Here is an 18,697-nt window from a genome sequence, read left to right on the forward strand (position 1 = left end):
CATCCTCAGACCGGTTTCGGGATAACAACCTTCATTAGCCAGGCTGCTTGTTTCAAACTTGAGTTCTCCATAAATCCAATCTTTACATGATCCTTATAAAATCATTGATATCTTTAACAAAATATGAACTTACGATGCATTTCAACAATGTACAACACATTTCAACATGATGCAATTTTCCACTTGTTGCGCTCTAATACAGCTCAACTCAAGTATGATCACGAGATCAATATGACATCTTACGTGTCTTGTGACCACATGGTGTCTCACACTGCTCAAAACCCTATTAATACTCACCAATTCCACTTATTAGACGACATGCATGCGCACTCTGGCAATGTAGCGAAAACTCTCCACAATTCCACCACCAAAAATTGACACTTATTAGCCCAATTAATTAGTGTTGGTTATGTTAATTAGATTAATTGCATCCTCGTTCGCATTCTCCACCAAAAATCTGTTGACGCTGTAAATAAAATATTAAGAGGGACGATGCGTAGCATCTGGACTATCTGGGTCTTTATAAGATTGAGTCAAAGCCAATCAGATAAACGTACTCAAGACAGAGTTTCAAATTAAACCTTCTAGGTTTATTCAATATATGGATCATGACAGAAGGAAAACATTGGTTAGTCAATAGCATTCGTTGACTCACTAGTACATCCAAAGCAAATAATGACAGCATCAGCATAAGATCTACCTCCAAAGAAGGCAAGCAGCCAGAGCAAAGTATAGTTCAGCAGGATAGCCAACATAGTCTGCCTCCAAAGAAAAGCCCAAAAAGACTAGCACATGTTCCAAAAAATCATATTTTGTGGGGTTTTTGACAGAAAAGCCACTCGCATTCAGTGGTGAGATGTGATGAAATAGGGTTAAACTACCAATATATCATTCCAGTAAGCCAGTAATGAGCACGATACATAAGATGCAGTTAATAAGATAAATCTAAAAACACCTACTTCTATCACATATTAAATAAAAAGGTGCATAATTCAATTGAAGCATTATTATTATCATTATTAGTATTTAAGCTTGTATAACGCAACAGCTACCCACAAGAGGTCTCCCGGCGCTTGAAGCCAGCCAGGTAGATCGCAGCCAGAGTATGTATCTAACTGAAATTAGAAATTAAATGACATGACGTTTACATAATACAGAAATACAATAGACAGTTCAACTAATGACTGGTCCCTACTAAAGGTTCGTGCAGAAGTCCTAGGAAGTTACAAAGACTGGAATATCCTGCACATGGCTTCGTAGTAAAGAACACATAATATACCACCATTGAAGCGTCTGTTAAATGATTAATGATTTTACTGAATTGGAAAAACGCACAAGGGCACAAAGAGATACTAAGTATTTGCACATGTAAAATAAAAGTGCACTATTACTTTGCGAAAACGAGCAATGGCAATTTAAGCTAAAAGGCCAAATCAGGTTAACTTAGGTTTACCTAAAGTAGGCATTATTTTTCTGTTTAATAAAAACGCTAACCGGTTTAACGATAGTGGCAGGCGTTGTAATGTTATTCATTGGGTAGGGTTGATGGCAGATCACCAAAGTGATTTCCTGTACTTTCTAATGTGTTTTGTCCAAAATCATGATACAAGAGTGGCTACCAGCTCGAAAGATCACCAATGTTCACATAATACTATTTGTATTTCTTGTTAGTTTCTCAATGATGAACAAGTTACTGTTTTTGCAGTCCTCAGTCATCTGGAAGTTTTAATTATCACTATCATCTGTGATCGAATTTCAAATCACATTTAAGTTTGTGTACATATGTCTTAACATGCTAAATATAGTTCAGCTGCGTTCTTAATTTAGCATGTTTTATTATTTTATTTAGATGCAGAGGCCCAGTATGCAGTCACTCTAGAGACTTTGCTTTCTGGACATGAGAACTCTGTATATGCTGTTCACTGGCAACCTTCATTTTTAAAAGGTAAGAAAGGAAATTTAGTATACCGATTTGTGGTTACACTGATAATTGGGGGAAGCCAGTAGGTTTGGCTTTTGGACTCTAACTGAACACATCCTACAGGCTTGCGAGCACAAAGGCCAAAATAACTACAGAGATTATTTTCAAAGAGACAATTCGGCACACAAGCATGCAGACAAGCGCATATGCATGAAGACATCAGTGCACACAGAACACCAGTCATACATAAACAGTTTACGGCAGGGAGTGATGTGCATCAGCAGAGCACAGGATTATTTGCAGCAGGGGTCACAAAGGCACCTCAAGGGGGCATGACAAAGGACTTTGCTGGATCAGAAAGTAATGTGCACCGGGGAGCTTAAGAATATGTCTCGTGTGAGCCATTCTTGAAATGTCCTAAAAGACTGCTAGGTGATGTGCCTAATGTGAGCCCAGGAGATGTGCCTACAGTGAAGCCTGGGAAGCTAAGCCTCATGGGAGCACCTCATGGGGGCAATAGCTGCTGTGACCAATGGGATCACACTGTTCTGTGCATTGGTGACCCGGTTGTTGTGCATCCCGGAAGATGTACTTTTATGGGACACAGCTCTGTGAATCATAGTGGCACAGATTGATACGCATTAGGGGATGTGCCTAAAGTGGTGTGTCACACATTTACCCACTCCTGAGTGTTCGGCGATCAGCATTTGCATACTGCAATTTTCACCTGTAGTTATTATGATAATAGCAAAATGAAAATTCTCAAAATGCCAGGCTCCAGGGTCTAGAATATTAGCACAGGGTATGGGCCACTTGGTTCTATGCACATGGATAGTATGATAGAAAATAAAGTCGAAGCACGCCTCTGTTCATTTTGATGTAATCATGACATGTTTTTCTTTTGGTACTTCATAGCTCTTTGAGCTTCGTCTCTTTCTGCCTTCTGATTAAGAAACAAATGCCTATAATAACAGAGTTATTGTGCTTGCATCATGAAATTTCAGTAGCCATTACAAAACGTGACAAGGAAAGATGTAATTAGGCCTGTAATCATTATCTTATAATGATATATTGTGAATCATTTTCCTATACCCCCCAGAAAGTTAATGGTTTTGTTTGTAATAATTATGCATATATAGTGCATGCTACATGTTTATTTGGGAAAGATAGTATTTCAACATATAATATAAGCACATAAATGCAGTCAGTGCTTAACATAATTTATTTATGCTGGGATACCAAATCTAAGAGTTCATCGTCATCAACATATCGCTTTTTTCGGATTTTGTATAAAAACCATAAAAGTCCAAGAACAGTAAATGCATAAAAGTCTACAGTTATAAAATCTACCAAAATACATCAAACTCAGGTCACACTGATAAAAATACTGATTAAAAGTAAGTGTATGTTATATGTTAAAGAAGCAAACATCAAATTCAATACAACAAACTGCACACAAAAAAACAATACTACCAGGATCACATCTCAACTATCTCTTGTATGCGTATGACAATTAATCACAACTGGCACGAAGCCTTACAGCAGATTTTAAAAAGTTAAGAACATAAAAGACAGTATTACCTGATGTTAGAAATGGGGGTCTCTAGGTGGCAGAGGCAGGTACCTTTGTCCAAATAGGGACCCTTGCTTCTTGTCAGTGTAAGGAGGATACACACTCTAGATAACCCATCCTCACACCCTTGGTAGCTTGGCACGAGCAGACAGGCTTATCCCAAAGGCAATGTGTAAAGTATTTGTACCAACACTCACAGTAACACAGTGATAACACCACAAATGGACACCACACCGGTTTAGAAAAATAAAGTAGCTTCATATAAACTTAACAAGACAAAAATCCAACATACATGCATTAAGCAAAATTACTTTCAAAAGGTTTTTAGCAACTGAGTCCATATAAAACTATGGATTTGTGATTTCTTGCAAGTTAACTTGTGTTGCGACAAAATTCACCAAGCCAAACAGCCGCAGCAATGAGAAGCGTCGAAAAACAAAGAGATGCGTCGTTTCTTAGACCTTCGTGGATGTGATGCGACAGTTCTGCTGTACACAGGGGAGCAATGCGTCTGGTCTGATCTCTAGGGGGAAGCGATGAGTTGATTCTGATATAACTGCGATCCGTGGGTTATGCGTCGGGGAAAACTTGCCGCACAGGGACGATGCTTAAAAATACTGGATGCGTCGGCGAACGATGCATCGGCGGCGAGCGGTGCTGTCTTGACCTTTTCAGCCGCGATCCTCGATGCGTTGATTCTTTTCGTGGTGACAAGCGCTGCATTGGTTTCGGCAGCGGCGCAGCATGGCGAAGCAAGTAGATTCTTCCCGCACCATGGCGAAGGGTTGGAAAAACTGTTGCAAGAAGAGTGATGCGTCAATTTGTTTGTCGTTACGTTGCTTTTCCCGCTCCTAACTGTAGAAACAACCTCCAGAGGTCTAAGACAGTCACAGGCACCTCTTGGTAGTCAGAACTCCCAGCAAGGAAGTTCAGGGGAGCTGGGGGTGAAGTCTTTGTGTTCCTGAGACTTCAAAACAGGAGGCAAGCTCTACTCAAGTCCTTGGAGACTTTCCTTAAGCAGGGAACACAGCACACATCAAAGACCTTCTCCTTACCTTTGCAGAAAACAGCAACTGCAGGCCAACCCCAGACACACAGCAAGGGCAGTACTTCTCCTAAGTTTCTCCAGCTCTTATCCTTGGCAAAGATTCTCTTGATTCCAGAAGTAGTCTAAAGTTCAGGGGTTTAAGGTCTAATACTTATACCCCAAAATGTCTTTGTTCTCTTTGTGCAAGGGTCTCTGAGCCCAGTCCAAACCAGTTCTGTACGCTCTTGTGCAGCTGCCCGGCAGGAGGTGGAGACAGCATTGTGTAAGGCAGACAGGCCCTATTCAGGTGCAAGGGAAATCTCCTTCCACCACTCTACATGCAGACCGGGACTATTCAGTTGCTAGTGAGAACTCCTCCCCATACTCTGAATGCAGCCCAGGTCTATTCATCCCAGCCCTGACTCATTTAGGGAAGGCAGGACACACATCATGCCCCCCTTCCCACTGGCTGTCTGAGAGAATGCACCTCCCCAGCCCCTGTCACTCCAAAACCAGACCGTCAATACACAAACAGGCAGAGGCACACAGAATAGTTAAACAAGAAAATGCCTACTTTCTAAAAGCGGCATTTTCAAACACACAATTTAAAAACCATCTTTAGTTAAAGATGTGTTATTAAATTCTCAGTTCAGAGTGACTAAACTTTATGTTCGAGGCATATGAGCTGCAGATTATACACTGTGCTTAGATCGCCATCTGGTGTTGGGCCCGGATGTTTGCAGTTTGTTTTTCTTCTTGGACAATCTTTGGAAGTCACGAGTTCGGTGACTCCTCCTTCGGTCCGTACTGCGCATGGGCTTCGGCTCCATCCTCAGATTGTTTTTTTCCGCCATCGGGCTCGGATGTAATTCTTCGTGCTCCGGCTTCGAACCTTTCCAGTTCGACCTTCGACGAAAAATCCTCGTCCATCGAGATTCTTCAGACAAAATCGTCTTCTTCATCTCTCTCTTCGGCACTTCCTCGATTTCAGGCATTGGCAGCGGCCTTCGGGCCTATCTCGACTCCGGTCTCGGCCGATGGAAAGGACTCCCTTCAAGAAGTGCCCAAAATGTGGGTCTAAATTTCCCCACACCGATCTACATCAGGTGTGCAACCTCTGCCTCTCTCCCGAACACGAGGCCCGAGACTGCCCCGCCTGCAAGTCTTTTCGCTCGAAAAAGACTATTCGGGATCGACGAGATCTACGCACCATGGCGCACTCATCGACCTTGGCTCCACCTGACATCTTCGGAGAAGACACCGGAGCTTCGGGACAGCAGCACACTGAACAGGAGGACGATGTCGTCAGCGCTTCCGAGGCAGACGACTCCGACGTGGAGGAGATCACACCGGCGCAGAGGGTCGTGAGTACTCTACCCACTCCCGCGCCCATACCGAAAGAGACTCAGGTTACACCTTCGCCTCCGGGCCTAGGAAAAACCAAGCATACCGCTTCCATCACCCCACCTTTGAGCCCGGTGAAGAGGCATCATAAGTCTTCCGGCAGCTCGGGCTCAAGCCAGCCTACTAGCGGCGCCGAACAACACCCCTCGGGACCGAAGAAAACCACACCAAGCTCCGGTCCGAAGCCATCGGTGTCGAAACCTGGCCTCTCGGTGCCGACCAAACATAAATCCCTCGGCACCGACGCTCCCGTGTCGAAGCCTGCCTCGACACCGAACAAAAAATCGGAGGCCCCGAAAAAGCATGGTACGGAGAAACCAACGAAGCCGTCGGTTCCGAAAACATCTGCACCGATAGAGGAATCGGTGCCGGAGGAGCTTTTCACGCCAGATCCTCGTCAAAAGACTTTAGCAAAGGATCCAAAGACTGGACACTTGACTTTGTCTTCCAAAAAAAGACATTTAGACAAGCCAGCTCCTCCTCCACCGCCAAAACGGAAGAACTCTGCCACATCCCCCTTCAGAGTACCCTCCCCACCACCTCCACCTCCTCCACCTCCTCCCCCTCCGCCACCTCCTCCACCTCCCCCATCTCCGCCTTCTCCACCCTTGCCTCATCACTCTCCAACCCCGTCTCCAGACCCTGATGACCAAGGGGATCCATACTATGATCCAACAGATGCCCCACAGGACCCCACTCCTCCGGGAACACCAGACCCATGGGAGGATTATCACAATCCAGATGTCCCAGATGTGCCTCAGGAGGATCTTTATCCATCCATGCCATCTCCACCGGAGGACTCCCTGGGGTTCCACCACTTGTTACAACGGGCAGCACATTATCATGGGGTGGAGTTACACAGTGATCCAGTTGAGGAAGACTTCCTACTTGACACTTTTGACATAGCAGATAAATCTACTACTATATTACCCATGCTTAAAGGGGTGACCAAACATGCGGCAGAGGTCTTCAAAGACCCCGTCAGGGCTAGGGTCTTAAACCCTAGAATAGAGAAGAAATATAAGGCAGCCGCCACAGATCCTGCCTATATTAAAGGACCTGCGCCCCTAGACTCATTAGTGGTATCCACAGCTAGGAAGCGCTCCAATTCTCAGTCATCGGGTGAGACTCCACCACCCGATAAGGAGTCCAAGCTCTTAGATGCGTCAGGCAAACGCACTGCCTCGCAAGCTGCCAATATGTGGCGCATCGCCAACACACAAGCGCTGCTGGCGCGGTACGACAGAGCGCACTATGATGAGCTGGAGGCTCTCATGCAACATCTCCCAGAGAAATATAAAAATAAGGCTCATGATACAAGAGGGAAAGATTATTACTAACACCTCTATTAAATGTGCACTTGACGCAAAAGACACAGCTTCCAGGGCTATAAACACCAGTGTTCTGCTTCGCCGCCACGCCTGGCTCAGAATCTCAGGCTTTAAGCCGGAGGTCCAAGCATTCATATTGAACCACCCTTTTGACCAACAACACCTATTTGGCCCAAAAGTAGACGAAGCCCTGGAAAAAATGAAGAAGGATACAGATACGGCGAAGTCTATGGGAGCATTACAATCCCACACTCCTAGACGCTCCTTTCGACGTTCCTCCTTTCGAGGCTCTGGCAGGGGTTACTCTACCGATAACGCCTCCACATCCTACAAGTCCCCTCCTCAGACTACCTTCACAAAGGGCTATCAAAGAGGTGGATATAGAGGAAACAATAATAAAGGCAGGGGCAAAACCAACACCGCCCGTTCTGCCACACCGCCCACACAATGATTTTCCCCTGCTCCCCCCAGACCATTCCACTCCGGTCGGGGGCAGACTACAAGACTTTGTTCAAACCAGGGAGGCCATAACATCAGACAAATGGGTGACCCAAATTATTCGGTCAGGGTACTGTCTCGAACTAACATCTACCCCCCCAAATATTCCACCCAGGCACCGTGCAATGTCACAAGAACATACCACACTACTGAAACAAGAGGTACTCTCCCTCCTGCAAAAACAGGCTATAGAGCAGGTCCCCATCAATCAGCAAAATTTAGGGGTCTACTCTCTGTACTTTCTGATACCAAAGAGAGACGAGACCCTACGGTCCATTCTAGACCTCCGACCTCTAAATGCTTACATCCATTCAGACCATTTTACATGGTAACCCTCCAACAAGTTCTCCCACTCCTCTGCCAGGACGACTTTCTCACTACACTGGACTTGAAAGACGCATACTTTCATATTCCAATACACCCTTCTCACAGAAAGTACCTCAGATTTGTGGTGGACGGCCAACATTATCAGTTCAAGGTTCTCCCCTTCGGGGTCACAACCGCACCAAGAGTGTTTACCAAATGCCGAGCAGTAGTCGCGGCACACCTCAGAAGACAACACATTCACGTTTTCCCTTACTTGGACGACTGGCTAATAAAAGCCGCGTCCTACAACCAGTGTGTGCAACATACAAACACTACCATCCAACTACTCCACCAGCTAGGCTTCACGGTGAACCACCAAAAGTCCCAGCTGATACCGTCTCACACAAAGCAATACCTCGGTGCCACTATAGCCACCTCAAAAGCTATAGCCTATCCCACTTCGGCCAGAATCGCAAGCATACAAGCCTTGCGCCAAAGATTCATTCTTCAGCACTCTCTCCCAGCAAGAGTGTTTATGAAGCTAATAGGGATGATGGCATCTTGCATCTTCATAGTGCCTCATGCAAGACTCCACATGCGTCCACTCCAAGAGTGCCTAGCACGCCAGTGGAACCAGGCCCAGGGACAGCTGACGGATCTGGTGTTGGTGGACGGTCGCACCCATCGATCTCTGCAGTGGTGGAACACCACAAACCTTTCCAAAGGGCGACCGTTCCTGGACCCGGTTCCTCAGGTGATTCTAACGACGGACGCATCGATCTCCGGCTGGGGAGCGCACATATTACACCTCACAGTGCAAGGTGTATGGACACCACAACAAAGGTTACTCCACATCAACCATCTGGAGTTATTGGCGATCTTTCTAGCCCTGAAATCTTTTCAGAAACAAATCTCAGCCAAAGCAGTCCTCATTCGCACAGACAATATGACTGCAATGTATTATATTCAAAAACAGGGGGGGACACACTCTCCCCAGCTCTCTCGGTTAGCACAGAGCATATGGAGATGGGCAATCCCACAAAAAATCTTTCTCCTGGCACAACACGTCCCAGGTATACAAAACACCATGGCAGATCTGCTCAGCAGACACACGCAGCAAATGTACGAATGGGAACTGCATCCACAAGTTCTTCACCCATTCTTTCACAAGTGGGGGCATCCTCAGATAGACCTCTTCGCCACCCACGAAAACAAAAAATGCCCAAGCTTCGCCGCCAGATACCCACACCCATTGTCCAAAGGCAATGCGATATGGATGAACTGGTCAGGCAAATTTGCATACGCCTTTCCACCTCTCCCGCTAATTCCATTAGTGGTAAGGAAGCTACAACAGCACTCCCTCACACTCATTCTGGTAGCTCCAACATGGGCCAGGCGGCCGTGGTACCCCACACTACTACAGCTTTCAGTGGTACCACACCAAAAACTGCACCTGTCCCCATGCCTCCTAACCCAGAACCATGGAGAAATCAGGCACCCGGACCCAGCTCAGCTCAACCTTGCGAACTGGCTCCTGAAATCTTAGAATTTGGATACCTTAACCTTCCCCCTGATTGCATGAACATTATCAGGGAAGCCAGACGTCCTACCACTCGAGCATGCTATGCCGCAAAGTGGAAGAGATTTGTTGTTTACTGCCGTAACAATACAATCAATCCTTTAGATGTATCCATACAGCACATCATATGCTACCTGCTCCATCTTCAAAGGTGTAACCTGGCGTATTCATCCATCTGCCTACACCTAGCAGCAATTGCTGCTTACCTGCAAAACAGACAGCATTTATCACTTTTTAGAGTGCCTGCTATTAAAGCCTTAAAAGAGTAATTCCGCCCAGGGCACCACCCTCACCTGTGTGGAATCTTAACGTATTTCTTACAAGGCTAATGGGTCCACCTTTCGAACCAATGCATAAATGTGAGCTACAGTTCCTTACTTGGAAGACAGCTTTCCTCGTCGCTATCACTTCCCTTAGAAGGGTTAGTGAAATACAAGCGTTCACTATACAAGAACCCTTTCTACAAATACATCAAAGCAAAGTGATACTTCGCACAAATCCAAAATTTCTGCCTAAGGTCATTTCCCCCTTCCATCTCAATCAATCGGTGGAATTACCGTTTTTTTTCTCGCAACCTCAATCTGTTGCGGAAAGGGCTCTACATACACTTGATGTGAAAAGGGCTTTGCTTTACTACATACAAAGAACGCAACCTTTCAGAAAGACTAAACAGTTGTTTGTCTCCTTCTCTCCACCGCACAAAGGCAACCCCATCTCAAAATCAGGGATAGCTAGGTGGATTGTAAAGTGCATACAAATTTGCTATCACAAAGCAAAAAGAACATTATCTGTTCCACCTAAAGCCCACTCTACAAGAAAGATGGGGGCTTCTATGGCTTTTCTAGGGAACATACCCTTAGATGACATCTGCAAAGAAGCCACATGGTCAACACCGCACACCTTCACAAAACATTACTGTGTAGACGTGCACTCCAAACAACAAGCTAGTGTGGGCCAGGCTGTAATAAAGACACTGTTTCACACCACTGCAACGGATACCGGTGGTCGCCGCTAGGGTTGGGTACTGCTATATAATCTATGCACAGTGTATAATCTGCAGCTCATATGCCTCGAACGGAATATGCTATTTACCAGTATGCATCTGTTCTTGGCATGTAGAGCTGCAGATCTATACACGCCCACCCGCCTCCCCGGCTACCTGTATCCGTTCCAGTCTATCTTATTTAGATACAACACACATGGGTTTCGTTACTATTATCACTACGCTCCATCTTTTCCCTGCTGGCGAAAAACAATCTGAGGATGGAGCCGAAGCCCATGCGCAGTACGGACCGAAGGAGGAGTCACCGAACTCGTGACTTCCAAAGATTGTCCAAGAGGAAAAACAAACTGCAAACATCCGGGCCCAACACCAGATGGCGATCTATGCTCAGTGTATAGATCTGCAGCTCTACATGCCAAGAACAGATGCATACTGGTAAGTAGCATATTCCTTCTCAGTCTTAACCCTATGGGAAGATATGCTCGTAAAATGGTGCAAAGCATTCCCTATTCTGTCCTATGGGGCAAGATAGCCTTTCAGTAGTGAAAACGAAATTGGCAGTATTTCACTATCAGAACATGTTACACACATCAGTACATGTCCTACCTTTGACATACACTGCACCCTGCCCGGGGGGGTACCTTGGGCCTTCAATAGGGGTGTCCTATATTTAAGAGAAGGGAAAGTTAGGGCCTGGCAAGTGGGTGCACTTGCCAAGTCAACATGGCAGTTAGCAAACTGCGCACAGGCACTGCAGTAGCAGGCCTGGGACATCTTTTTAGGGCTACTCATGTGGGTGGCATAATCAGTGCTGCAGGCCCACTAGTAGTATTTGATTTACAAACCCCCGCACACCCAGTACACTTTACTAGGGACTGACCAGTAAATCAAAATATGCCTATCAGGGAGAGCCAATCATAATAACAATTTACACAGGGAGCATATGCACTTTAGCACTGATTAGCAGTGGTAAAGTGCTCAGAGTCCTAAAGCCAACAACAGCAGGTGAGGAAAAAATAGTCGGAAGAAGCTAAAAGTTTTGGGATAGCCTTGCAAAAAGGGCCAAGTCCAACACCTGACAACATTTGTAAAAAGGTAAGAGCGGGACAAACCTGGCTGAACTTAAACTTTTTAAAAATGGGGATAATAAAAGTCTTCCGAGATGCCTCATAGTTACTACAATACATGAAGTGGAGCATGTCCTGTGGAGACTTACCGTCACAGCCACAGGACATTAAACTCTGACCCCTTTTACACCTACGTGGCTGCGCGAGGAGAAGATAAAAAAATTTGAAGCGGAATATGGGCAATAAAAAACGTCATAGCCACTTACAAGCCTTAAAGAAATGGTTCTGTGGCCTGTACGATTTTCAGGATAATAAATCTGCGTACACTAGGCGTCTTTAACTCCCAGTCTTTCCTGTCTGTGATTCACTGTCTAAACATAAACATAACATGTACTTTTGTATAGCGCACGTATCACCCGAAAGTCTCAAGGCGCTGAATAACAGATGTATATTGTTACCCAACTCAATGGTACTCATTTTATCGACCTCGGATGGATGAAAGGCTGAGTGGACCCGCCGGGATTAGAACCTGTGACCATGAGGTCGAACACAGGCCCCTGCAGTGGATGCATTTGTCCACTGCGCCATCAGACTCCTTAGCCCACACCAGGTCCTTCCTGTTCACTGAATCTGAATTGGAAAATAGATCAGTTTTTCCCAGGCTAGATAAACATTCTTTGATATATTTGAGCCAGGGGATATGGTTGGCATGGCCCAAGGCCATACAATCCTTCAAAATCCTTTTATTTAAAGTTGTCCACTGACTGAGCCAGATTTTCAACAACAGTGATAGTAGCCGAAAAGACAGCTCCTCATGTACTGCTTGGGATGAAACTCCCTGGGGTACACTCAAAAGACGTCTCAAAAAGCGATTTCGCTACCATAGGGCGCCTTGGAAATGCATTTAGCCCGGTATATTTTCAAGAGAGCCCCAATCTGTCTCTTTCCTATTCTCAAAGCAAAATTTAAATAGCGGCGTTGGCTTGCGCTAGTTCACCTATCTTTCTATGTTTTAAGAGCCCCCAACGCTCAGATGCTAACGCAGACTATACCTTTAAGAGGGGGAATGTCAAAAGCAGAATAGATTATATTTTGGTTGATCTTTGGCCACAAGTAAGCGATATGACCATCCTTAATTGTGAGGATAGTGATCATAACGCATTGCTTCTAAGTCTCTATGGGCTCCCGGCTTTACAGCCTCAGTTTAATTTAACGAAGGCACCAGTGGTAACGACGAAGGAACTTAATGGAAAGGGTGTGGGTCTTCGCGAGTTAAAACTGTTTCATCTGGAGATACAAATAGGTAATTGTGCGCTTTCAGGAGCGCCACAGTCAACGACCCCGCTGTGCACTAGGTCCTGGTTCAGAAACAAGGGAGCTTCCCCCCTAGGAATAACCGTTGTTCGACTGCCAGGATTTCTTGATCAATGACTGAAGCAGCCTTGGTTAGGAAGCAGTCAAGTGTGGAGATTTGAAGGCTCTTGGGTGTCCCCTCCCTGTTTCCCTGTTGCTTCCCTTTGGCCATTTCCAAGACCCAAATTTAAAATACAAAAAATAAAGCATAGCCACTAGTAGAGAAAGACTTAGTAAGTAGGCGGGATCTGACAGACTTCCAGGAGTCAACTCGCAGCGCCAGGGAGCTCTCACAGAAACAACAACAGCAGAACCAAGAGAATAGGCCCGGCCTGGCCTCTTCTGGCCTCTGACAGATGCAGACGGGCCGCCCTTGGCTGCGCATGTCCCACACTGCGGGGCCGCGAGTTAGCTTTATGCGCATCCAGGCAGTTAAAACAGGCGTTGGCACCTCCTGGCGCAAGGCTTCCTTGGGATTGAAGTCCCCTCTGCTGGCAGGTGTGGTGTGGTGTCCCGGCTGAAAGCGACTCCCACGCTACAGGGGCCGCGAGTTGGCTTTATGCGCCTCTAGGCATGCAAAACGGTTGTCGGCACCCCCTGGCGCAAGGCTTCCTTGGCAGGTGTGGTGTGGTGTCCCGGCTGAAGCAAAGTACCTGGGATGCGTCACACAAACAAACAAAATGGGCCGCAGGAAAGGTGATGCGTCGGTTCCTTGCTCTGGGGGAGGTGATGCGTCGGTTTCCTACTGCAGCACAGAGGAGGTGATGCGTCAGTTCCTTACCAGAGAGGAGGTGATGCATTGGTTTCCTACTGTATGGGGAGGTGATGAGTCGGTTTCTTACTGCGTCCCCCCACGATGCGACAAACTTGGTGCCTCAATGCGATGCAACGATCCAGAACGATGCGCAAACTGTTGCAGCCGCACAGCAGGCCTTGCGTCGAAATCTGTGCGGTGATCTGTGAGATCGGTGCACTCGATGCAGCGTGCGGCGATTTCTCGAGCCACGGCAGGGGCTGCAACGATTTCTTAGGCGATGCATCGGAAGCAGGTGCGGATGCGTCTTGCTTCTCGAAGTTGCGTTACTTTTCCATCTCCCACCGAAAAACAGTCTCTAGAGGTCCAAAACAACAGCAGGGACCTCTTTGCAGGTCAGAACTCCCAGCAAGGAAGTTCAGGGTAGCTGGGGGTGAAGTTGTTGTGTCCCTGAGACTTCAGAACAGGGGCCAAGCTGAATTCAAGCCCTTGGAGATATTCTTTCAAGCAGGGGACACAGCAAACAGCAAAGTCCTTTTCCCCTTTCCTTGGCAGCAAGTAGCCACTGCAGGCCAATCCCAGACAGCAAACTGCACAGGGGCAGTATTCCTCCTCAGCTTCTCCGGCTCGTCTCCTTGGCAAAGGTTCCTCTTGATTCCCACAAGTGATCTAAAGTTCTGGCGTCTGGGCCCCAATATTTATACTGCAAATCCCTTGTTCTCTGGTGGCAGAGAAGCCCTGTGCTTTGTCAAATCTGGTTCTGTCTTCTCTGGTGCAACTTCCTGGCAGGAGGTGGAGACCGCATTGTCCTTGGCAGACCAGGCCCATTCATGTGAAAGGAAATCTCCTCCCCAAGTCTAAATGCAGCCCAGATCTATTCTGCCCAGCCCTGACTCATCAGGCTCTCTGGAGCCACTGCTCCTCCCCAGCCCTGTCATCCAAAAGCCAGTATGCAATACACAAACCAAGCAGAGGTACACTGGATGGCTAAGCAAGAAAATACCTACTTTCTAAAAGTGGTATTTTCAAACACAGAATGTAAAAATCACCCTCACTAAAAGATGCATTTTAGAATTCTGAGTTCAGGCATATTAAACTTTATTTTCCTACCTTGTTCCCAGGGGTAGTTATGTTTATAAGATGTTATAAACAAACTCCCAGTTCTATCCTATGGGAACATGTAGCCTTGCAATAGTGAAAAACTAAATTGGCAGTAATTTACTGTCAGGACATGCCACACAGGAGGGCATGCCCTATCTTACAGATACACTGCACCCTGCCCACAGGGGTAGCTTGGCCCTACCTTAGGGGTGACTAACATGTAAGAAAAGGGAAGGTTAGGGCCTGGCAAGTGGGTACACTTGCCATGTCGACATTGCAGTACTAGACTGCACACAGGCTCTGCAATGGCTGTCCAGAGTTACATTTACAGGCTGCTTATGTGGGTGGCACAATCAGTGCTGCAGCCCACTAGCAGCATTTGACTTACAGACCCCGGGCACACACAGTGCACTCTACTTGAGACTGACTAGTAAATCAAATCAGCCAATCATGGAAACACCAATCCATAACAACAATTTACAAAGGGAGCACTTGCACTTTGGCACTGAACAGCAGTGGCAAAGTGCCCAAAGCATCTAGACCAGCAAAACAGAGTCCAACACACAGCAAAGACACAGGAGGCAAAGGCAAAGGCAAAAAAAATACAGGGGAAACCCATGCCAATGATGCCAGGTCTAACAAGTGTCTGTTCCTGTAACCTTGGGTCTGTACCCATAGCAGTATCTATCACCTAGATTACGTGCTCTCTGTTTTGAAGTAGATACTAAATTGTATTTATGATGTTAAATTAACCTACTAAATCAATTAATGTCCTTGTCAAATTACCCCTCCACCCTACGAAGTGATGTTCAGAGACCCTCTTCTCCTGCACCAGTGGACAATAAGTACTAGGCCAGTGCACACAATAATTACATGTGACTGCCTAGAAACCAATTTCCAGATTTTTCTCCCACATCCCATTGTAAATGGTATCAAGTTTGGGGAACCCCTCTTCAATTTTTGGCTTTTTTCTTAAAGATCCTTCAAATTAGTTTATTTATTGAGGAGTTTTAAAAAGCACCATGTTTTTCCTTTGTTACGTCAGACTGCTAGACAGAATAAAATACAGTAAGCGAAACTTGAAGTACAGTATTGGAAGGCCATTAAACTTTATGTGAAATGGTTTTCTCGCAACCCTCTTCTGTGGTGGGTTCAGTTAATTGTCAGACTCAAAAGTTCAGTTTTTAGTAGTTTGCGTAACCCCAAGTGGCTGGGTTTCGATCTCAAATGTGAGTAAAGAGCATTCCAGAATCTATGGCCTAGCACAGTAAGATATCTGCTTCTCTGTTTCATCTGTTTGAACAAGTATTGAGTGATCTGATGTGCAGTCGTTGAATGGAGAACTCTGGCCCACCTGAAAAAAAAAAAACAGCGAACTCCTGGAGCAGAACCCCGGACAACGAAGCAACAGCAGCTTCACCTCCACATCACGTTCAACTAAATGACCCTTCACCTGCCTGCATAGCCACTTCTCCTGCAACACACTTACAAAGGTCCCCTCGTCACTCCCACTCAAAGGACCACGAACAACCCGAAACTGTTCCAATGTATCCTGCTCAACTTCCACTCCGTCTGCAAGCACGCCACGGGAATCTGGGACACCATCACCACCCTCTCCACTTTATCACTCGAACACCATCATCGCCAGCCCTCTAACGGCTACAAGATGATACACCGTGAACACACCAACAAACAAGGGGGAGGCGTCTCCATCATCTTCAAGGAAACCATCAGGTGCACCGTGTAGAAGAGTAGGATCTGCTTCTTATGGTTACCCCCACTTTTTGCTGATGTTTCACTGTTTTTCGACTTCAGTCTGGCTGGGGCCCTGCTAACCAGGACCCAGCCTAGCTGCTTCCTCTCTAAATTGATTACTTGTACTTTAGGTACACTCCAGATTGGATTCTGCGGTACCATTATAAGTCCCTAGTATATGGTATACTATGTACCCAGGGCACAGGTACCCCAGAGGCCTACCAGGGGCTGCACCATGTATTGTGCCACCCCTGGGAAGCCTTCCAAAATGATACCACAGGTCTGCTACTGCAGCCTGGGTAAGGTGGTGCATGCACCCCTTACTGAGATATAGGTTCACTATATCTCTCCATATCAGTCACCACTATGGCAGGCCTTAACAATCCTGACGGCAGGGTGCTAGGTTTCATGTGAGAGGGTGCCCATGCATGAGCAGAGCCCCTCTGCAGCTTTCGGAACCTTTATTCCGGGGTTGTTTGTGATGCAGCCAAACCATATACTCTTAAGTGCATTATAACCAAACGGTAAATGCTAACTTTGGAATGGCTGCATGGAAACATGTCGTGTCAAACACCTTGGAATCATGCCCCCACCCCAGTAACTGGTGTGAGAGTATGATTCCACACTTCTAGAGGGAGAGACATGACAGCACCTGTATACCCGGTACCAGCTAACATAGTCCTGGTACCACAAAATGGATGCTGCCAGCCACAGACACGAGTCTGCCCTCCTGCTGCTGGAGGAAACTCCGGCAGGGGAGGCCTGGACAATAGGTTTCCTGTCACAGGGAGGTGTCACCACCTCCCAGACAGGCTTTAGTGTATTGGGGCTGGGTGGGTGCACTCCAAGAGTGCTTTGAAGTCTGCACTAGGGGCACATTTGGTGTCTCTGTGCATAGTCCAGCTCAAACCGGTTGCAGGGGCTACCAGCCCCTGCTCTGGCGCAAAACTGGACAAAGGAAATGGGTGTAGCCACCCCTCTTTCCTGGCCCTCCTATAGGTGGGTCCCTAGAGTTTGTCCCACCCCTTCCTTGGGTATAAGATAGGAATCCCTGGCTACAGGACTTTAGATTACACCTAGACAAAACTCTGATACTGAATCCTGGAACTTCGACGATCTACCTTGAACTAGATGACTCAAGAATCTCCCTTGGAGTAAAGGAGTTACTCCCCTGCAAGGCAGGCATCAAAGACGCATCTGACCGGTTTGCATCTCCAAAGCTCCTGAGGACTCCGAAGAACTTTGCAACACAGGAGGTGGGTTTCCGTGGTCATAGAGGTCGATCAGCGCCCACAGCAAGTCTGAGGCCCGTATCCCTCGTGGCGACCGTGCAACCCGAACCCCTGGACACCGTGTCACTTTGCAGAAGCATCAGCTTGCCAACGACTCCTACAGCTGAGCTTTGGGTTACTTGTAGCCCTGACCCCGAGCAGCATTTCCACCGAAGATTGCCCGCCTACACTCCACAAGTGTTCCGTGAGCTGGCCCTTTGTGTTTTCTCTCAAGGTCCTTTCGCGATCCCTAGTCCGTCGACTGGTGGGTCCCTGTGATGGCAACTCTAATTCTAATTGGGCTTACCTGGTTGCTCCAGACGTGCCCAGACTCTCCATCGCTTGGGGAGTCCCCAGGACCTTGCTGGTCCGCACCGAAACATCTTTTCTCTTCCTGTGTGGGTTGCTGTTGCCAAGGCTTGCTGGGTCCAATCCGGGCACCGACACCGCAGCACTCGACATCCTTCGTAGGACAGCTCGACTTCAGCTCCTGGTCGTCGTCGACGCCTCCTGGTCCTCGTGGCTGCAGAGTCAAGCTTCACCTCTTCGCACCTGTATCACCCGACATTGGTGGGCATTCGTCTATCGTGCCCCTGGTCACTGGCAAGTGACCCAGACTCTGTCCCCTCTGCTTTCAGGTTTTTCTGATCTTCGATCCAGGCTTGGATCACACCGGACACTTTTCTTCTTCCCGGCAGCAGCACTTTGCTGCAGATCGGCATTGAAATCAAAGACGATTCCCAACACCAATTGA

The 18,697-nt window shown here is 46.9% G+C and overlaps 1 protein-coding gene across 4 annotated transcripts in view; it reads left to right on the forward strand.

Moving 5' to 3' along the window:
* The window catches only part of ELP2 (elongator acetyltransferase complex subunit 2), a 940,461-nt gene that overhangs the window by 384,728 nt on the left and 537,036 nt on the right, over positions 1 to 18,697 (forward strand). For all 4 annotated transcript variants that reach the window (XM_085606785.1, XM_085606787.1, XM_085606786.1 and 1 more), the window contains one exon: positions 1,850 to 1,945. In XM_085606785.1, the coding sequence (XP_085462911.1) occupies positions 1,850 to 1,945 (96 nt within the window). The remainder of the gene's footprint in view (positions 1 to 1,849; positions 1,946 to 18,697) is intronic.

Source organism: Triturus cristatus, chromosome 5_2, assembly GCF_964204655.1.
Source record: "Triturus cristatus chromosome 5_2, aTriCri1.1, whole genome shotgun sequence".
Classification (NCBI taxonomy): domain Eukaryota; kingdom Metazoa; phylum Chordata; class Amphibia; order Caudata; family Salamandridae; genus Triturus; species Triturus cristatus.